The sequence below is a fragment of the Saccostrea cucullata genome, unplaced genomic scaffold (genome assembly GCF_032062105.1).
Source record: "Saccostrea cucullata isolate Sc308-1 unplaced genomic scaffold, CSIRO_AGI_Scuc_v1 ctg938, whole genome shotgun sequence".
In the NCBI taxonomy this organism is placed as follows: domain Eukaryota; kingdom Metazoa; phylum Mollusca; class Bivalvia; order Ostreida; family Ostreidae; genus Saccostrea; species Saccostrea cuccullata.
Genome location: NW_026931372.1, coordinates 69919 through 93527, shown reverse-complemented (window position 1 = coordinate 93527; position 23609 = coordinate 69919). Strand labels below are relative to the sequence as shown.

Genomic DNA, 23609 nt, shown 5'->3' with positions numbered 1-23609 from the left:
AACAGTCAATATTGAAAAAGTGTACCAATATAAATATGATGGGGCTTAGAGAAATAAAAACAAACCAGGCTCGATTGTTTAACGTAAAAATATAAAGAAAAGGTATATTTTGAGCTTTTGCAAGATCTTATGAATATTAATGAGAATTGAATAACGCGGGAACAATCTCATGAATAAACTGAACGCCATTTCTCCATATGATGTAGTTGACCAGCAAAATATTCAACCTGCCGTCCAACAAATTAAATTTTAGCATTTAAAAAGGGAATCTATATAGGTTCGCAGCACTTTTCACAAACAACATATAGTGTTGAAAAGTTTCATAATTTGAATTAATATTTTCACTTGGTTATGCCCTTGCAATATTGGAATTAATAGATGACCTCTAAACTGCAAGTATACTGTAGATCACTAAATTTTCGCGACACCTTATTTTCGCGTGATTGTCCTTGGCTCTTAGTCGGCGAGACATAATTTTCAGGAATAGTTGTTATTCTTCTTAATAATCGTAAGGAATATTTTTATACACGAGAATTTAATTTTCGCGAACGCAGTGTATCGCGTAATTACGCGAAAATAAAATTCTGGCGAATAAAAAGTGATTTGCAGTAATTGCTAATACCATGTGACGTAGACATCACGTGACAAGTCTAAATAAAAAATCTAAATGTCCCCAACATGTAGATTTAAACCACATTACATTTTTTTGATATCAGTGAAGTCCTAAAAAGAATCGCCCATCCTAATAAAGCATTTATTTTTTTATCTTAAAAATTCGCCGATATTTCAAAAGTATTATAAAGGGGATAACAAATACAAACAGTAAACTTATACCTTCAAAAATGAAATGCGGATGTTTTTTCAATTCTTTCATAATCTGGACCATTGAATCGAACATGATAAGATAAATCAACTTGAAGTGAAATCGATATAAAAATCATCAAGGTAAAAGTGGGTCTAACATAAAAAACCCAAACCGGCTAAATGTCAAGTACAAAAGACTGCCTGCAACTTGTACTTAGGACTTGCCTAAGGTACTGTAAAAATTCACAATATTTTAGTAAACAACTAATACCGAAACAAAATTTATCAGCAGATATTTTACCAACGAATTGATTTCTTTTCATACAGAAAAAAGGTAAGTCTGGAACGCATCAACATGCATTTCTAGACTAATCAAATAAACAAACGATGGAAAATAAATCGCCATGGTAAAAGTTGAAACTAAAATGAAAAGACACGCATGGGTACAAAATGGCGAGTACAAAAGACTGCCTGAAACTTGTACTTAGGACTTGCCTAAAGTACTGTATGTAAAAATTCACAATATTTTAGTAATCAACTTATACCAAAAACAAACATATTTGCAGACATTTTCCAACGATTTACACCGTTCATGATAGCTCAGTCGGTAGAGCGCTCGCTCCGTGATCGGGAGGTCGTGAGTTCGTATCTCGGATGCGACTGATCCAGTCGATAAAATGGGTAGCAACTGTTCCTTCGCCGTACGCTTGGCATTTTAAAGTGAAAGTTGCGGGTCCTTCGGATGAGACCTTAAAAACCGAGGCCCCTTGTCAGCGGCAGGCGCTGGCGCGATAAAGATCCCTCACTGCTAAATGGCCCTGAGTGCCGAGTGAAGGTCAAAATTTGAAGCCCTTCACCGGCATACGGTGACGTCTCCATATGAGTAAAATATTATCGAGAGTGACGTTAAACAATATACAATAAATCAATCAACCAACGATTTTCCTTAACAGAAATAGGATAAGTCTGGAATGCATTTAAATACATTCATAGACATCAAATAAAAAACGATGGAAAAAATCGCCATCTGCAGGGTAAAAGCTGAAACTAAAATGAAAAAAAAACCGAACGGGTTTAAACTTGGCAAGAACAAAAGACGGCCTGAAACTTGTACTTAGGCTTGCCTAAATTACTATAAAAATCCATAATATTTTAGTAATCAACTAATACCGAAACAAACTAATTGGCAGACATTCTTTCAACCAATTTACTTCACAGAAAAAAGAATAAATCTGGAATGCTTTAAAATACATTCCAAGATATCAAAAAAATAAAACCGATGGAAAAACTCGCCATCTGCAGGGTAAAAGCTGAAACTAAAATGAAAAATCTAAACGGGTTGAAACTTGGCAAGTACAAAAGACTGCCTGAAACTTTTACTTTGGATCTGCTTAAAGTACTGTAAATATTCACAATATTTTATATTAGTAATAAACTAACAACAAAACAAACAAATTGGCTGATACTTTTCCAACGAATTTTTTTCACAGAAAAAGGATAAAACTGTAATCATCTTTAGACATCCTAAATGCCTACCGTACTGTTAAAATAACAAAATGTTGTATAATTTCAAAAAATATCTATCTGAAAAATTGACGAACATTAAAAGTAACAAAATAGTGACAAACTTTTATCAATTTGATGGATATTTATTTTCTCGCTGAAATTAAAGCCCCTCTAATACTCCTTTATAAATGAACATTCCCCTGACTGTTCAGATGAACTCCGTAGTGAACAAATTTACGACTGCAGTCTCCTTCACGGGGAGAAACAACATAATTCCCATGTTCCCAAGATACACAGTAACCAAGTGCTGGCAATGCATCTCAATATTGCATTTACTTTGTCTGCAGTATCATTGTACCCAAAACGAACACCAAATCGTAGCAATAATTTACAAACAATTATTTTCGCAACTTTATAGCGGCGATGCATTACCGATACCACAGATTCAATTTCTGCAGATAACAAGGTAGCGTCGGTACTAGGACTAATATCGTTCTCCCCAATCATTACGACAACTACATTTGGACCTAAAGCAATCACGTTTTCCATATCCTTAGATATTACATCACGAACCTCTCTTCCACCCACACCCCTGCACAAACGGAGTGCGTTTCTCCAAGACCAAGGACCAATATCTAATGTCACCATGTTTCAAGAATTCATGAAAACGACGAACAATTGAGTGTCCAAGAATGACAACTGAAGTTTTACCCATTGAAGACATAATAAAATAATTTTACTCACCAAAATCTTGATATAATAAATAACAAACTTTGAAAAAACGTCCGTCCTCCAAGGATTTAGATGGGAGAAAAGGCAGAGTAACGCACCGCGTGGTCAGAATTTCATTTGTTAGATTTTGATTGGTGAGACTTTGATTGGTCAATCTCTGCCTCTCCTACCTCGGTAAGACATGAAACAAAATTACCATTAAAAAGCACAGCTATACAATATTTCAGACTTTCACATTCAAGGAGGACACTTATTGATTACAATAGAAAATATAAGTAAACTTAGATTTATTTACGTAGCTCTTAATGCAGTGATCTGTTTCTAGCAATCTACAAACCCATGTGGCTTTTAGCGCTCTAAACGTAGATTCAATATCAGTTAACCGTTACCCACCGTCCTTAATATGACCAACCATTGTGTTATTTATAATCTTGAAAATGAGTTTAGACATGTACATGCATATTAAAAGTAACTTGAATAAGATATACGGCATAGAGTTTTAACTTTCTTTAAAAGTTTCACAATTTTTGGAATGCAGAAGGGTTGCAGAGAGATGGGGTTCTGATCATCGTAGAATATTTACAATTTACTCATATTTATTTTGGAAACTTTTTTCGAATGAATTATAATTATGATAGGTAAAAATAAATATATTCATACCAATCCAGAGATCCATTTTTGGCCTACATCATCTGTCTTTAATGATTGTCTACAGCACGAAAAATATGGAGATTATGAACAGTATACAAGATCAAAAATCCATAAAACAATACAAAACAGGAGCAGAGCAAACACAAACTGGAGATGGAATCAGGTTCATGTATAGGGAAACACATTTTGATTTTCATTCACAAATAAAAATTGTTTACAGTATCTAACAGAGTTGTCTTAAACTTGAACAATTATGAATCTAAACCCAAACATATCGACTTAAATACACGTGCCTAACGAAGAAAATCGGGATGAAATCTAAACAATGCTCAAAGACATTTTTCAGTCTATCATGTGAAAACTTTCAAACTTCCATTAATACTTTGTTGTGCAATGCAACATAGTGGCTTTAGTAACAGAATTCTTAAAAAAAACATAATGATTGAAAATAATTTCCATGCCACAATAACACCTTGTAGAGGGGCACATGCGGTGTTTTGGTTAAGTAACATATGGGGTTTCAACTCCGAAGCGGTGATTTTTTGCATTTGGAAAATATATTTGTAAAAATACTTTGCTAATGAATTCTTTGAGGCCAAATGACACGCGGAATGGTTGTAAGAATGTATTAACTTCCAATTTAGTGCGATGGGCTGTTTTAAAGGCTTACGGATTATTCTAACACCTCTGGACAGTTCGTCAACTGGAAAAAGTTGTGGTGTTGCTGATATTCTTTGCTTTTTTATTTTCAAAATTCAAAGCTCATCTTAAGGCTGATACATAAAGATTGATTCAAAAAATATCCATGCAAACTTTTTCTCCTTAGACAATCTCAACTTCTGTAAGATATATTAACTTTTGTGACCAAATTCGACTGTGCCTAACTGGTTTCAAGGTTTGTTGACATAGGGGGTTTCAACTCAAAGGCTTTTTCTATGTTTAAATCTTTGTTTTCTTTCAAGAATATGTCTTTTGTTCATTCACCACGAAGAAAAATTGAATGGTCATGTGTTAGGCAAAAGGTTTATTCATCAACTAGATGAACAGATATGAAAGCTCACTGAAGAGGCAAATTGCGTCTCCTACACAAGAAAATAGGTTTCCCTGTCGTAAATGTGGGAGTGGGGGACACTTCTTCCAAGCATATTTTTTTCTATTGAAATTCATTGAAAGACCTACCCTTTTAAGATTTCAACTAAAAACAAATAGATTTCCCTATAGTAAATCTGGGATTGGGGGGACTTCTTCAAAGCATAACTTTTTTCTTATTGAAATTCTTTATTGAAAGACCTACTCTTTTGGGGTTTCAACTCAAAGGCTATTTCTATGTTGAATCTTTGAATATGGTTTCCTGGCTCATTCATCATGAAGAAAAAGTGATTGGCTATATGAAAGGCAAAAGATTTGTTTTTCACCTGCTTGCAAAGCCGTAAGCATTTCAGATTCTTATTTTTTATATCGTCGGTCGTACAGATTAACAGTGCCAGGCCAATTTTGCTGTTAAAATATGTTATTATGTTAATCTATCGCAGTTTGATAACAAGTGATACTTGTTATAAGATGTTCGACATTCAGAAATAAGAATCCAATACATATATTAGCATTCTCTAATTTTCTATCTTAATAACCTTAAAATTTCATTATCATTTCTACTAAATTAAGCGCCTTTGCGATCTGTTGTGCTTAAAAGATGTACATGTAAAAAGCCGTTTGTGACGTTGAGTGTGAAATGTGAGGGGGGGGGGGATTGACGTAAGATGTATTAAATGTTTTACGACAAATTGACAGGTACATTGATTTCGATTAAATTGAGTCATAGCAATGCACATTTAAGTGTTCGAAGAGTATTGAAAATGCATATTATTCCTACTAAGTACCGAGGGTATTCAATCTTGCAGTGACAAGGTTTGGTGTGTTTTATAGCATAATGAATGCTGATAAAATTCCAATGGATTTCAAAAAGAAAATTACACTTAATGTAAATATACAGACATGAATGCCCACTTTAATCTCTATCAAATCTAGGATATCATTCAAAATTCTGTCATTTATGTATAACTGTTTACACGCCCAAGCACTGTAATATTTAATTGAACTTGTGTAAAAAAAATCAAATAAAAAAGCTGCTCTTTCCCAGAAGCAGTTATACAATCTGATAAAATGAAAAAAGTTCAACGACATGAATTTTAGTACAATCTCACCAAAATTTATGAAACAAACTACCTTTGCATATTGTACAATAAAAATCAAGTGATGGTTTCAAAAACAACTTTTAAAAAATCCCTTCTTAAGGAACTTATTTTAACCGTTGCTTTCCTTAAATATTTGTACATGTATATATTTTATGTCAATAATTTTTTACAGTTACTGTACAACACCATTAAATACATCTGTGTAAAAAATGGCGTTAAATAAAAAAAGATTAGTTTCACATCAGAGGCACATTGCGTCTCATAGACATGGAAATATGTTTACTTTTAGAAAATCTGTTTGTAATGTTGAATCTGTTAAAGACGCTCGAGAAGAATATTTACAGGGACAACGCATTCTTTTAAAAAAAGGAGGTAGAGAAAAAAAATTACTAAAGATCTATGCAACAAACAAAAAGAAAAAAATGTCCAAACTCAAAACATGTTTTTATTTGAAGGAGGCGAGGGGGAGTGAGGTTAGGTTCATGTACTACTACATTACCCTGTTTAACGATACTGCAACAAAAGGGTTTTGAATTTCAATGTAGCTGCAGAACTGCTTGAGAAAATTCAGACAGATAATCTCTGTAGTGCCCTCGCTAAGTGAAGCTTTGCTGAACTTTAAAGGTTTCTGACAACCGTACTGTCTTGGAGCTTAACATGTTCCTTGCCGTGGTTAAGTTAAAACATGGCCACGACTGCTTAGGTAGATATAATGTAACATCTGTTCCTTCGCCAATGTTGAGAAATTTGAAGTGAAAGTTATCCATCTTTCAAACAATACCAACAAAGTTAAGGCTTGGTGTTGCAACAGCCGTCGGTACGACAAATATCTTACATGTACATTCCCCAATATTTTTTTTTGTATTCTAGTCTCTAATTGGTTGATTACCAAAACGCAACGCAGATTATTTCTTAATAAACTGGTTTGGTATGGGGACACACCCCCTTGACAACCAGCTGAATCATCTGTATCCATACAATCCCCTCATTTCCAGTCCTTGAAATTCATGGGAAATTCCAGATTTAATTAATGTACCTTTAACTAAAACAGTAGCTCGATCTTACCTCGTGTACACAAACATCATGGCTCCTCCCTTTGTTTCATATCACTTCCGTTACTAGGGATGTGTTTTTGAGCGGAAAAAAGCAACACAATTTTTTTGTTTAATAATTTCAAAATTAAATTATGAGGAATGACTCTAATTTTTCGCCAAATTATTCGATGATTACCTGCTTTGGGTCAGTTTACGCTTTTTTTTTTTAATCTGCTTCGCGGATTATAACGCGTAAACTAACCCAAACCAGGTTATCATCGAATAATTTGGCCAAGAATTAGAGTCATTCCTTAAAACTCTGAAATCCTAATGTGGAAGTATATTACCAGACTATTGCCATTTTTTCCAGAGTGACATTAACATATTGATCCTGAAGTCATGAGTTATCATGTTTTGCAAATGATTTTCTTTTTTAAAAATTTAAAAACAATACTGAGAATATATGGCAAAAGCAGCTGTTATATTCACTTTGACGATATATGTTCACAATGTGATAAGTAGGTAATAGCTAATACTGGTATTTGATTCATGTAACATTTTTGAAATGGATCAGGATATGGATATAACGAATAATATTCAATATCAAAGTCCATAATAAATTTAATTGGATTTCCTGTAGTGATGTATAAGATAAGCGTTTGATCCAAGATTATATCATTCTATTTAAAATAAAAGTATTCAAAATAATATGAAATTGTTTGCACAGTAATTAATGACAGATACACTATTTAATTATTTGTATGTTATCTTCATAATTTGATGCAGTTACTGTTTCAAGAATCTATATGTATAACATGGATGTAACGAATGCTATCGACATTCAGAAAGTTACGGACACAAAGACTGCCCATTACTATTGCTGCAGGAAGCTTAATATACCTAACATTAAATTTCTAAATATATTGTTTAAAATAATTACTTCCCATAGTTATATAGCAATATGTCATCTTCATCCCGTCTCCTAGAAACGCAAGAACAGGCTTAAGGTCAAGCATTTTCTAGAATTAGTTGATCTTATCACAAACCCAATAATAAAACAAAAGTAAATTTTTGGTATCAACAGTATTTTATTACGTCGATGTCAAAGAAAACACGGTGGCTGTTACTGGTTGACGGGGGATGATTACTCCTCCGAGGTACCTGATCCCCCGTCAAGGTTAGAAGAACGTGTTTGCTTTGCTCAAAATGTGCATGGATTTTAAGATTTCAAAGTATTTGGTTTATTCTAAACCATATTTTTACAAATGAGCTATTTCTAAACGATTTAGGCTAATATGTCGTTACAATGCTTATATAAACGTTGGAGTAGGTACACGATACTTTTAAGAGTATGATATATCTTTGCTTTGTTTGGTAACATTTATTAGGTCAATGCAAGACGTACGATAAATGTACATATTGTTACTGAGTGTTTTGTAAAAGGACTTTCAACAAAACTGACCAGTGCTTATTTCATCTGATCGATTAGGACTCTTTGAGAAAAATGAAACGCAATGGATCAAGATGAAAACAAATCAAAGTGTTCAGTTTTCTTCACACAAAAGACAGATACAGTGATATCCCTTAGTAATTTATCAAACTGCTTTATGCAAAGAATTATTGCCTTTTTATGTCTGATCCAATTTGATTTATTTTTCATATTCTTTACTGCTAATAACATTTTATTATTATTATTTTTAAATCACTATTATCATTATTATTCTATTTGAATGTCTAATTTTTCAATTGCTGTATATTTTGAAATATTGTATTATGCAATCTTACAAGCTTTTGTTATTTTCAAGGTGCTAGTACTTTGCTTTAATTAAGATTATATCAGTTAACTGTCCAGACTAGTGTTTCTTCGTCTTCTTCCTCTTCTTTTTTGTTGTTATCGTCATGTTAATTAAATAACTATCCAACGGGAAAGTTTAGCGAGGATTCAATTTTGGCATTTGTATATAAGCTTTAACATTTCTAAAAAAAAAAAATAGTCTCGAACATTTTCTGTACGCATTAGACGTTCGCCATAATTCTATGCAACATAAATTAAGTTAAAATACTTTTTGCTAGAGTGCAATAGTTATTTTTAAGGATGAAAAGCTTCATATGCGTTTCGCTTAAAAATCCACATTTCATGCAGAGCGAACTAGAACAGCGCTTATTTAATGTAAAGACAAATGTTTATTTGATTATTTATAATATTTTTAACATATAGCGTGTGGGTTTGTATTTTCACCGAACACAATATTTAGCATTTTTTCCTACCCATATTTTTTTTTCAAATGTTCCTTTAAAGACCAGATGTGGGAGGGGAGACTGCTCATTCAGATGCTCAATGTCCATAAGTGTATTAAACAAAATTTGTGACTCATTACCGTCAAGTGGTGGCAAGGGGAAAATTCTCGAGAGCAACGTTAAACAACAACCAATCAATCCATGAGGACCAGCTACAATAATTGCAAATTAAAGCAATCACTCACTTTCCCTCCAGAACTGACAATAATATTGTTATTTTGCCAGATTTGTCGTCTGCGACAAAATGAGTTCTGAACATTTGCACATTTTGTTTCATTAAGGATTTTGTGTGAGGCTTTTTCACTAGTTTCGAATGATGGTAGGTTCATATGCACACCGTTAGCCGAAGACAAATTATGCCGGAAAGTGCAATGTTGTTAAAGGCAGAGATTTTTTACCGAAAAGTAAATTCGCGCTGGCTGAGGGAGGGGCTTATTTTAAACAGGCGTTATGCTTTGGGGAATAGCAGTTATGTACTTGTGATTATCTGTCTCCTAATCCCTATACACAGGAAGTTAATTAATAGACAGTAAAATATCCAATTGTCAAATCGTACCTGTACTGGGAATTTCGAGACTTTTTAAATTGGAAGTTAAAGGTTTTTGCAATAATTTAATATTGAATTTATTTTTGAATGTTTGAAAACTCCCTTTTAAAAATCATTATGATATCATACGACAAATTCAAATATCAATACAAAGATAATTTTAGATGTTACATGTAGTGTACAGTGTATGTGTTAATTAAAAAAAACCCTCATATTTGTAACAACCAAATAAGATTTAATTCATTTATCCCCAGGATCCTATATATTAAATGAAAAGAGGGCTGTGTCATGTTAACTATATTGCATTAGAAAAATATCTAGGTTTATCTTTAAAGGTACTTGTACACAGATTTGTAGTTAATATTTTCTCTATAATATTACGACTTATATATTTTAATAGCATTTAACACAAAAATTCATCAAAAATCTTATTCCATTTAAAAGTAATTAAAACTTTTTTGGCGGGTTTGATTGACACGTCCTTGCACTTTCACAAAATTTGATTTTATTCTTTATACTTAGGATAAATGGCGATCTTGTTGTATATAAATGAAAAATATTAATACTGCAATCCAGTAAGTAAATGTAAATTAAGTTTCAGCATCCAGTGAATGACCTTCCATCATTTGATTGACAGGGTTACCCAAACAAGGTATTTTTGAAGACAGTGTTTAAAATGTTTTCCTTTAAGTCAACAACGATACATACACGTACAATTCGACAATATAAATGGTCACATGCAAATATTACTTGCTTATTGGACCAGAATTTCAAGTCAAAATGTACTCTAATCTGCATTCATTCAATAACATTTAAATAGATAGAAAACAGCAATCCAGCAACATTGACATTTTATTCTGATTAATTTATTCTATATATCTATACACTAGAATATGACCGTTTCAAATAAAAAAAAAATACAGTTATATGATCAGCTGACGCAGGGTCTCGTGTTCTGTCATGTTTCCTCACAAACTGACTCATTTTCCTTTGACTGCCATGAACGAAAGAAAGAAAAGATATCGATACATGTACATTGACAATCTGTGGATGGAAGTTCAAATTTGAAAATCCATCATAATAATTTCGTTCTTTGTAAGATTCTGTAAAAATGACCAAGTTTATCACTTAAGGGAAAACTGATTTTTAATATTTCTTTTTAATAAGTTATGCATTTGAATTCAGTACATATAATTGCAAATAATGAAATGATGAAATGTATATATTATAGCTTACAAACAAATGTGTTTCCAAAAGTAATGATTTCCTGAGAAAGATTTTGGAAAAAAAGCTGTATCAGATTGGTGCATAATTAATCATCGATTGATCTTGTCAAAATACATAAATATGTTTTAAAATGAAGAACACAATCAAATAAAATCAAATAAAAATATCCAATCATTTTAATATACCTTCAGCAATTTCATTTGTTGTTTTAGATTATCAACTTCACTTAAAGTCATCTCCTTTTCTCTCTGTAAATAGAGTTGTTTTTAGTGTAAGCAAAGTTTCGATGAAAACGAACTTGATATCTTTAAGTACGTATTAGTATCTTTTTTTTAACTTTGTTTGGGCACTTTAATCATATTAAATTAGGGAATTTGACATTATTTATACTTTTCAAATAAAAATATCTTGCAGTGAAAAACTAACAAAATCAGAATCATACTGTATTTGTAGATCAATAATAATACATGTAAGTATTCTTGTTGTTGAATGATCAAGAGCTACCAGTATACTCCGCTGAATTAGATATTTAAATCATTATGTTCTTAATAATTTCACTTTTGTTCAAAAGAAATTATCAGGAAAACAATATGGTAGAAATAATTGATTAATTAATATTGTTTTACACCAAGTTGGCAACATTTCAATTACGATGAGGAAACATTTCAATGTTTTACGCCACGTTGGCAACATTTCACCCCTAGGACAGCATTTAGTTTGTTTTGTTAAAAGGCCTGTAAAGTAAATATATACGGATTTAAGGGTCTTCTACACAGCCCAGTGTAAGTTTTTTGGTCGATTAAATGTATCGTTAGATAACATGCTGACTGACTTCATGAGTTGTCCAAGGATTTTCCCACTTATTTTCGATCATGACAAGGATCACATGGCGGGTGTTACCGGTCGGCAGAAGATGCACACTCCTCGATGGCACCTGATCTCACCTCCGATTTTTTAAAAAAAATATGGTGCGTGTTGCTCTGGCTCCAATTTTGTTTTGTTTATTGGTCTTGTGATCATAAAAAAAATTCCATATAATATTAATAATGTTTCCATCATTACATTTTGCTTTTAAGTGGAAATATTTGGTCATTTATTGTATAAAAGGCGTTAATTAACATATTTAAGACATAAGTTAATGTAGTTTATGAGAAATTGCTATTTAAAAAAAAGTTTCATTACTTTCATTAAGGCAATACAGGCTGCATTTTTAGAATTTAGTAATGCTGTAAAAATGTGTTATGATTTATTTGTATGCGATTTAAAACTTCATGACCAACTAAACTAAAAAATTGCATTAAAATTTTTAAATGTACACGTTCAATGATGTCAAGGCTTTCATTTCCCCAAATCTCACAGCAATAAGTCAAAACTAGAACAAAAACTTTATCAAAAATATCTATCTCACAATTCAGTTGGTAAGGTAAATTGTCTTATCTTCCCTAAAACATTATACATTGCTTTCTGTGCTTGTTCACAGAAATGTTTTTGGCCTGACAAAATGAGCCTAAGCCTGAAAATATTATCCAAAGATTCTTAAATTCTCAAATTGACATGTCTGATCACAGATTGATAGAAAACACTAAAACATATTGGAAAATTTAGCAAAGACTTTGAGACAATTATGCAGACAGGTATTTTATTATATTTTTATGTATGTAACAAACGATCATAGGTTATATTATAAGTTCTTTCAAAGTCTTGCAAACAATTATCAATAATAACAAATGAATGTATCTTTATGTGCTCTAACTGTTTCCTGACATGTACATTCTAAATCTGAATCGTTCTCCTTTGACTGCAATCAAGAAAGAAAAATATTTTAACATAAATTACCTGTTTCCAGGTGGATGAAATGGTATTTCAAATTTATAATTTTTTTTAACTTTCCTGATTTCCAAATCTAAATTCTTTGCAGGAGACTATAAAAACAATGATCCAATTACTTTTCCAAGAATATACTATAGACAAAATTGCTAACGCCGACCACTTGTTAATTCTGATTTGTGAATTGAGCAATTGTACGATCGGTGCTAGTGTATATAAAAGGTCATATTTTCAAAGACAGTGGGGTTGAGAAATGCTTTGGAATCATGAAAAGACCCTTAAATGACGTTATTGTCCGAAAACCAATTTCAAGCTGTGCACTGCACACCATTTTTGCCAAGATATGAAACTCTTGATCACTAAGGGTGGTCTGTGAGGTTGCCACAGGAGAAGTCCCCAAGTTATAGATCAAATAACAAACAGTAATTGACTTTCTATCGTTTATTCATAACCCAGTGCATAAGTGTCCATACCAAATCCACTCAAATTCCGGTTGACCCAGTTTTGTGGAACCATTTTCAACTTATTGTACATGTATGCTGTTAACCCAATGCCGTAACAAATTATAGTAAACATTTTTATGTTTGCTACTCTATTTGGAACAATTTTTCATGAGTGAAATCCATGAGCCTTTTGTTGTTTTAATTTTAATTTTTTTTTTTTTTTTTTACATATTTCTCTAAAGGAACCCCTTGCAGACGCCATACTGTCTTTTAACGTCAAACGCTGCATATTGTGATTTTTTTTTCTAAGTTTTTGATAATTACAAATGGAAAGAACACAAAAACAAAGAAATAATTGAAAAAAAATTCATTAAAAATGGAATAGACATGATTTTAGTTTCCTTTATGAATTGTTCAAACTTCATTAATCATTATAGTTATCTATAAGGTTTGACATTAACATGCCTGCCTTATTTCTTATCAAAGTACCATATTTATATATCAAATACATCATAAACATGTTTTTAGAAGTAAAATATCAATTTTTTTAGGTGGCGCGTTAGCAATTTTGTCAAGTGTATATATTTTAAATTTGATTTTAATTTTAAAATGTAATTAGATAGAACTGATGTTCTAATATGAAAGCTAATAAAACTTCGTTGTGAACCGAAATAATAAATTTTTTGATCGGATAAAACGGATTTAATTCGTTATAACACTTAATTTGAATTCGGTATAATGAATTAAATTTGTAATAAAAACAAAGTTGAATTTCTTATAACGAATTCAAAATACAATTTCACATTAATTTACGAATTTTAAAACTTTTAATCGAATTCTTTATTTTTTTTATAACTTTATAACTAATTAACTTTTTGACTGATCAAATTCTACAAATTGCTTTATGGAATTCATAGATTTAATTCGTTTAAACAAACTTTATAATGTGTGTAAACGAATTAAAGGATCGCTTCATTATAAATAGGGATCTGACCTATAGGGCCGGGCTTGGTTTTATTCTCTACAAAAAGATATTCGATTTCCGTTCTAATTAATGACATTAGGATGAATACATATATCAATTTGTTTTTCCTAAATCTTTATTTCGATGAGTAGAGACAGGAGGAACCCTTTCACTGATTTTCAATGAGTTTATTATCTCCAAATGTAATAATTGATATTTTTCTTTACTTCTCATTGTGCTTAATGGTAATGTCTACTGTCTTTGAAATTCTATTCTTAATGTCTAAGCTATTTATTCGTGAATATAAAACATGCCATTAATGTGTGCAAATTATATAGGCCTAAATGAAATCCAAGGAAAACTGTTACTGATATATGTAGCCAAAGTCAGTGTGATTAAATCTAAGGAATATATACAAATGAAATTCATCGCAGCTCAATGCTGCTAAGAAAACCTGTATCGAGTAACACAAAGTGAGCTATTCTTGTCCTCGGAGAAAGTGTGCTTATATTGTTCCGCCTGACTGACAACTGAACATTGGATTGTTACGATCTGTGGCCCGTTTCACTAAAAGGCGTAGGCCCGGCGTAACCTTACGCCTGTCGTAAGTCCGGACTTAAGTCAAATATATGGACTGAGGTCCGTTTCACTAAAAGGTGTAACTTTGCGCCTGCCTTAATTTAAGACAAAAATCTACGCCTAGCCAAGGTTAGTCGTACCTCATGGCGTAAACAGGAATGGACTGCTAATTCTGTTGCCAAGGGTATCGGGGCTCACCGTAATGTTAAATTGTACAATTTGTCATGTAAATTTTATTAATTTCATATGAAATTAAGAAAACTGAGAGTTTTGTTAGGTGGTACCAATTCTCGAATAGAAACTTTCTTACCATGCATATATGTTTTATGCACATTCTTTATATTTGCACTTGCCGTTTACATGTTAAAATGCCATATCTAGATACTCGATATACAGTTTTCATTCGATTATTTTTATCCAATAATTTGATTTACGTTTCATATTTTAAAAAATTGGGCAATGAATATTGCAGAATATATACATACATGATGTACATGTAATACAAAGGTATATTTGCATAAGAAATGTCTAGCATTTCAAGCATTTCATCCCCCTCCCTAACTTCCGCGCATAATATGTGTGAGCAGGATATTTTTGAAATTTAAATATCACTAAATGAATTATTGACTTTATATTTTCTTCTTTTTTTATTTCATTTTTTTGGTGAGTAAAAGTTGTTAGCTTAGGTAGTTAAACTAAGGTTTATCACAAAAGTAATATCAGTATTGTTAAAATGTAAATACCAAAATATGATGAAAGCTCTAAACTGTGTTTAAGAGTCGTCAAAAGTCCCTATTTGTTTTTAAATATAAGATAATGTATTTATTATACAATCGATGCAAAACACTGACTCCAGATTAAATAGATTTTATTTCACCTACTCTTCATTAACTTCAAATCTATATGAAGCCTCGTTCAATATACTAAATATACATGTAAATGTACTTGCAATTGGGTAGTTTATGTTGAGTCCCCCATACGTCTGACACATACATTTGTACCTTGGATCTGATAATTTTTGTAAAACATTTACAGATAAACGTGCATGCACTTATGTACCCTGTCACTTAAATAATTTGAAATAAAAACTAACTTCGGAAACAAATATTATTAAAAAAATTAGACTTGGAATTAATTAATTATTTCCTAGGTAATTTTTGCTCCACATTCTACATTGACACAAATCTTAATATGAAAGTAATAGATATATTTATCCGAGCCTCTTCGTTTTTTTGTTTTTGGTTTTTTTTTCATGAAATATTAAAATTTCGTTATTTTAAGTATCTGGTTGTATGGTTGTTCGATGCTTGCTTATTGTTGTCCAATCCATGGTTAAAAAGCTCATTACTGCATTAATTCGCTATATTTTCTATTTTTAAACAAGTTCACTGATTTTCTTTCAATGATATAGCAATAGGAAACCAGAAAATTTAATTAAAAACTAGATGCTGTCATGAGACAGTAATACCCGCACTAAGGTGTTTGCCTCTAAATACACAATCCTACGGGCGGCTTACCAAGGAAAAAGTCAAAATATTTCTATATAATTCAGGCACGTAGCATCTTTTTTTGAAAGTGGGGGGGGGGGGGCAACCTGAGAAAATTTTTTTTACTTACCTAAAAAAATTAACAAGGAAAAAAAATAATAAAATGGGGGGGGGGGGGGTAGTGGCCACCTTTTTTTCAAGGCAAAATTACTTTCACTTCCAATTTTTCCCCATATTTCCTTGCTATGTATATACTGTGGTAAAAAGTGGGGGGGGGGGGGGGGGGCAACCATCTTTTCAATGGACATTTTCTTATAGTACAGGTAATGTTGGGAAAAAAAGGGGGCAGCCCCCCCCCCCCTCCCCGGTTGCTACGTGCCTGTAATTTACATGTATTCATCAAATTGAGTATGAAATTATCCCTGTGACCTATAACTCAGAACCTCTTATATTTATTTTACATGCTTAATTCATTATATACCAGTTTGAATTCTATTAATGATGTAAATTAGATTAGAATTAAATGTAAAAATGGCTTCCACATTTTATAGGTTTATTTCTTGTGACAATTACCTGTAAGACCTTTTATTTGGGTAACATTAATTTTTACCTCTGATCACTTGACCTGGAATACACATTTTTACAAGAAAAATACCCAACTTTAAACTTGGCCTAAATTTTGATCAGTAGGTGCTAGGGCTTTCATGCTTAACATGTGTATTCATTGTGAACTGTCAACAGGTATAAATATGTTTGACCTTGACCGTAGAGTTTGAACCACTTAAAAAATTATATAACCTTGGCAATTAACTTTTGAACAGGAAGTACTAGGGATTACTTATTTCACATGTGCATTCCTTGTGACAAGACTTTTTTCTGATACCAATAATTTGAACCATTTGACCTTGACCTTTGAGTTTGACATATATTTGAGAAACTTCAACCTTCGCCATAGGCTTCCATACAGGGACATCAGTGTTTCACAAACACATCTTGTCTTCATTATTATTTGGTGGTGTCTCCATATGAGGGAAAAATTCCCGAGAGAGATGTATTCACAACAAACAAACAAATTACTAAAGAAAATATAAAACATGAATATGTTGGTCATGCATATCGCTGCCTGAAAAAAAACAGCTTTTCAAATACTGCAACCATATTGTAACCCTTTCAAAACACTCATTTGAGCTTTTCTGGTATCCTTATCATATAACGTCTGTCGTGACATGTCGTCCATCTGTTTGTCTGAAAAGTTTTTACATTTTTAACTTCTCTAGAACCACTGGTCCAATTTTACCCATGCAATTCATATAGAAATATGTACAATTGTATGTCAGACTGTCCTTCTGTCTGAATAAAATTAACCTTGGTCATCACGGTCATATCTACTGAATGAGAAGAGACAAGGCATTCATATTAAACTTATGTACTAGTATTTACCTGTGAGAATGGCATGGGTTTTTTTTACATATGACCTAGAAGTTTGACCTACTTGCAAAAAAATTAAATTGTTATAAATTCATCATTTTGAAAGAGAAAAGTTAGGGCATTCATATCATAATGCATGTATATTATTATCTGTGATAAGATCTTTCCAAATGAATCATGACTTTTACTCTGTGACCTTGACCTTGAAGCCTAACCTACTTTTCAAAAATGTTGCATTTGCTTATAACTTTTGATTGAGATGAGATATGACTCTCACATTTGACATGTACATTAATTACTCATAAAAATTCAAGGTGTTTCCTAGCATGCGATGTTTTTTTACTCTTTAACGTTGATGTTTTACATAATTTTCAAAATATTTAACTCTCCTAAAAGATGATTAGGCTTCTGAGTAACATTAAGGAGGACTTCAGGAAAGACAGGACTTTTTGCACAAAAACATCATTTTTCCACCCCCATTTGACCCCCAGGGGAAAAAATCAAAATTACGAAAACTTGCTGCACATCTACATGACACCACCAACCATCTCCCAAAAGATGATTCGGCTACTGTGTAAAATGTAGGAGAATTTCAGGGAAGACGGGGCTTTTTGCATAAAAACGTCATTTTTGACCCCAATAGACCCCCTGGGGCAAAATCAAAATTCCGAAACCTTACTGCACATCTACATGACACCACCAACCATCTCCCAAAAGGTAATTAGGCTGCTGAGTAAAATGTAAGAGGAGTCCAGGGAAGACGGGACTTTTTGCATAAAAAACGTCATTTTTCGACCCCCATTTGACCCCCCGGGGGCAAAATCTAAATTCCGAAACCTTACTGCACATCTACATGACACCACCAAAGATCTCCCAAAAGATGATTAGGCTACTGTGTAAAATGTAGAAGGGGATCAGGGAAGACGGGGCTTTTTGCATAAAAAAACGTCATTTTTCGACCCCCATTTGACCCCCTGGGGCAAAATCAAAATCCCGAAACCTTACTGCAAATCTACATGACACCACCAACCATCTCCAAAAAGGTGATTAGGCTGCTGAGTAAAATGTTAGAGGAGTTCAGGGAAGATGGGGCTTTTTTCATAAAAAAAACATCATTTTTAGACCCCCATTTGACCCCCAGGGGCAAAATCTTAATTCCGAAACCTTACTGCACATCTACATGACACCACCAACCATCCCCCAAAAGATGATTAGGCTACTGTGTAAAATGTAGAAGGAGTTCAGGGAAGATGGGGCTTTTTGCATAAAAAACATCATTTTTCGACCCCCATTTGACCCCCTGAAAAAACAATTATTGCTTTTTGGTCTATACAATGATTAAGCCATATTTGAATTATATCTTTATTTCATTATTTATTTTTTTCATAGGTAAGGTTGATTTGAAATTTTGATTTAAGTCTGATCTCAGTTCATGGTCATGAGACCTGAACTCCCATTGTGTTATTATCGGACTCCTCCATGCAACATTTGGACATTTATATGACAATGGTGAAAGTAAGATTAATGCCAAATACTATTCTACATGTATATGAAAAACTGTGGCCTCAAATTAAACAGTCTAATAATTTTACATATAGAAACTTGCTCCAGTTTGAATGACTAACCCCTAATAAAGGTTTTAAACGCAGTCAAAGCGAAAATCGAAAGACCTACTTGTTGCTATGTAAAGAGCTTTACTACTGTAAAGAATAAATCCTTATTTTGCTAGAAACATCATCCACATTAGATGATTTCTGATTTTCTGAAATGAAAATTAAAAGTGACCAGAACTTTGATTACAATTCATTACCTTACTTCGCCTTCTTTCTCGTACAATAGTCGAAAGTGTGTACAACATCGGGTTGAGTGCAGAATTAACAGGCAAAACCAGTACAATTATCCAAGCATACGCATCTTGTGATACATCAATGCCGTAAAACGTCAGCATACCTTCGAATATACACAATGATATATTCATTTGTCCCGAATATCGAATTTTCTTCATATATGCATATTTGTATCAAGCAATTTATTCCCGTACACGTTATTAATATCAACATTCCTAAATTGAATTTCGTCTGTTTATCACTTGACGCATATCAAATTTTGAAATTATGTTTCTTTATTCTCTCTTTATGCATATATCTTGATTTGTATAGTCAATTTGACAAACGATAGACAAAACGACGAAGAACTGGGAACGCCGAGTACCAATGTCCGCTTTCATTTTACACCATCTTATTCAAACTCACAAGTATTTGTGTACAAAGAAAGGTCCATAAGTATTTAATTCATTATTCAAATTCTTTTGCCTTATAACTATTCTTTAAAAAGAGTAGTAAAATTTTAATTTTTTATTTTTCTGCAAAGTTTATTGATAAAATATATTGTATTAACAAGTTATTAGAGAATTTGAGATCTTGAAACTTCTACGCGTACGTGTACTTGTATATATTTAGACGTACACTTACAAGTTATTTAAACTTGTCTGTTGAGATTTTTATGACGTGTAACATGTACGTGTACACTAAGATCGGTGTCTCTGTGTAAACTATTTAGGCCTAGAAGGATTTTTGTCGTCAGTTAGTAAACAAAACTTGATGAAAATAAGTGCTCGTGAAAGTAAACATCCTAAATAATGTATAACAATCACATCTTCATAGTTACTTAATTTGGCTAATTTTTATTATTAAAGCTACACGTTTTCACTTACGTGTAGATTCCATTCTACAAGTTTTACGAATGTGTAGCAATCTTGACGACACTAAAATTGATGACGTAATACACACATAATTTAGGTTATTCCCCTACTAGACGTACCCGTACACGTTTGAAATCTCAACCTCTCTAGTATGTCATATAATTCAGTAAAAAACGCTCATTTTTGCTGATTGATATCAGCAGATAAAACGGAAAATATATATATTAGATCTCATTAGACAAAAAAAACTTAAGTTTTATTTGTGATTTTACACTCTGCAACACATGTAAAAAAAAATGAATTTTTGTTCAACAGGAGTGCGTGTTTTATCTTTTTTTGTATATTTGTGGATTTCTATAGTTCAAAACACAAGTTTGACAAAATGTACAGCTTATCTTTCTTAAATGTATCTCTCTTTGTTTCTTTAAATTAGTTATTTTTTATAATAATAATACAAATTAATATCTATAAAATATGAATTCCAATCGTATGTGATTACTTATAAAAAAAATGACATAGAGGTACATAAAGACAGCAATAAATACTATTGTTCGCATTTTCTCTCACAAGTATTGGTGTTAATCAACTACACAGCACTGTTAAGGTTAAGGAAATCAACGGAAAATAGATGTGCCAAAAAAAAAGGATTTTTTAAAAATTGATTTTTTTTAATAAGCGGTTTTATTATCGAAGAACTTAAATACTTATGGAAATAGCATAGTATAACCTTATCTGTACTGTATGAAGTTTGGTCCCATCGACAGTCACGTGATGAATGCATAGTACGTGAACTGAATATAGGTCATTAACAAATTTCAATATCGCAAAGACGTACCCTAGTTGAAATTAATAATTCAAGCTTTTAATTTTTTTTCTTCATACTCTGTACTTTCTGGAAAGTGCTTCTGCTTTGAATAAAATTGAAATTCGCGTTTTTTATAGTTCAAATTTCAAGTAAATAGGCTCATGTCGAAATACCTTTGACTTTTACAACATATTTTATGTACTAAAAAAAGTCACACTCATCATTTGAAAAAAAAAACAGCAGCATTTTTCAATTTAAAGAAAAAAGCTTTTATTTTTATTTGAAAAATGGTTTAACTCTATTTAGTGTATGTCCTTGCGAAAGGACGATTTAATGAGGCATCTCAATGTTAAATATGCCTAAACTGTATATAAAAAACACGACAAAATTAATTAAATACATTCTCTCTATAGTTAATGAATAATCGCTCTCAACAAATGTTAGTCATTGGTATTTATAGTCTATTTCAAACCCCTAAGTAATATTCTGATAAATAATAAAACACAGTTTTCATTGTATTCTCAATCTGCCTCTCACAGTACATGAAATATGTCATTTTTACCAAAATGACGTCATGTAGGCAAGTTCATCGCGGTCAGTGATTTGTTTATAACCAGTTGTAAAGAATATAACCAGCAGTTTTTTTATGCATTGATAAGTTTTATTTTTATTTATTATGCTAATACAGTAAATGTGTAATGATTCGATTTTTAATAACTTACCAATGATTCCTATAGGTATCCAGCAAAGTAGATCAGTCAAAACGACGGAAACAACAGACTTGGCTAAAGCTACCTCCCTATGACGGACATTTGAAGAGTGACACACTCTGCTAGATTTCATGACTTCCGTGAGAATCACTATTTGACCAACAGCAATAGCGAGAAAAATTATGAAATTAAAACCAACAAAAATAACCATAGAATATTGCCAACCAGTTTGCCTACGGACTGATAATGGCAGAGATATGCAGATGGGAGATTTGGAATAAAAATCTGCAAAGAATGGCACCTCTTCCAGCAAAATAGGAGCCACAGATATAAAAATAGCAACAACCCAAGATAATAGAGTTAGTCCGAGGGTGAAACCTCTCTGTCTTTGGAAAAAGGGGTATTTAATAGATATTACTCTATCTATCGTAATCAATAAAACAAAAAGCGTTGATGCCTCACTAGATGTTGTTGCTAAGATCCCAGCAAATTTACAGAGTCCACTATGTCGCCATGCATAATCATTTAATCCATAGTTCCCAATATAAACCAAATTCATTATTGCTATGATATATAGATATAAACCCATTAGAAAATCGGCAACACTCAAATTTCTGCAAAAAGTAAAATAGGAAATTGTAGTTTTCTGAAATGTTGTAAAGCTACTTATAAATGCAACAATATTACCAAAAGTTGCAAGAAGAGCTATATACCAAATACCAACATTCAGAATAGGAACATTGATAAGCTGATCACACGAAGATAGTTCATTTTGAGGAGCAACACATTTTACAACATTGATGCTTTGTGGTTTTGCACAGCATATAGAGAAAACATCCACATGAAGCCATTTGATATTAAACAATCCGCGAAACATTCCAGGAATTGGAAGGATTTCATTGTTCTGAATATACAAAATCTGTAAATTTTCTAAATGCAAGAATATTCCATCAGAAAAATGAGTAATTTTATTGTTTGACAGATCTAAAATAGTCATCTCTCTCAGGTTAAAAAAAGCTTTTTCATGGATATATATGATTGTATTGTTTCTTAATAACAACACTTTTAGAGTTAGTAATTGCGTAAAGTCATGTTCTTTGATATTAGTCAAAGAATTGTTTGAAAGATTAAGAAGAACTAAAGATGACAAGCCATACATGGCATTATGTTTGATTTTTTCTATTTTATTATTTTGTAGATAAAGGTTCTGAAGATATACTGTAGACAGTCGTGGAATAACTGTTATTTCGTTGAAGGAAAGGTCTATTGATTTAGCAGTAAACAATACAGGAAAAAAAGAAGAATAGTTACCCCAGGTAATGTATTTTATTGAACTGTGTCGCACCGTGAAAAACTTTACATCCAGTGGATATGTAATGGAAGTGCTAATGTCAAAAACTGAAATGTAATCACTGTTAGTCATATCAAGAAGCGAGAATGATGGTCCATATTTAAATTGCAATTTTATTGATGCTCGAAATATCCTTGCTGTAAATACATATACATGCTCCCCTGAATGATAAGATGATAGAATGTATATTTGAAAACGGTTATTTACAGATGTGTTTAAATCCATGTCAACAAAGATGTCATTAATTGAAAAAAACGCCATTATATTTTTTTTCTCTGTCGTATAATTCAACACCCTGATCTCTATTTTAACTTTTAATACAT

General features: G+C 32.1%; 1 protein-coding gene across 1 annotated transcript in view; it reads right to left on the bottom strand.

The window, feature by feature from the left end:
- LOC134232358 (G-protein coupled receptor GRL101-like) overlaps positions 1-22932 on the bottom strand; it is a 39241-nt gene extending 16309 nt beyond the window's left edge. Inside the window, exons 1-2 of the mRNA XM_062714300.1 lie at positions 21948-22932; positions 19530-19669 (exon numbers count right to left, since the gene is read on the bottom strand). Coding sequence (XP_062570284.1) covers positions 19530-19669; positions 21948-22932 — 1125 coding nt within the window. The remainder of the gene's footprint in view (positions 1-19529; positions 19670-21947) is intronic.
- Positions 22933-23609: the final 677 nt, after the last annotated feature.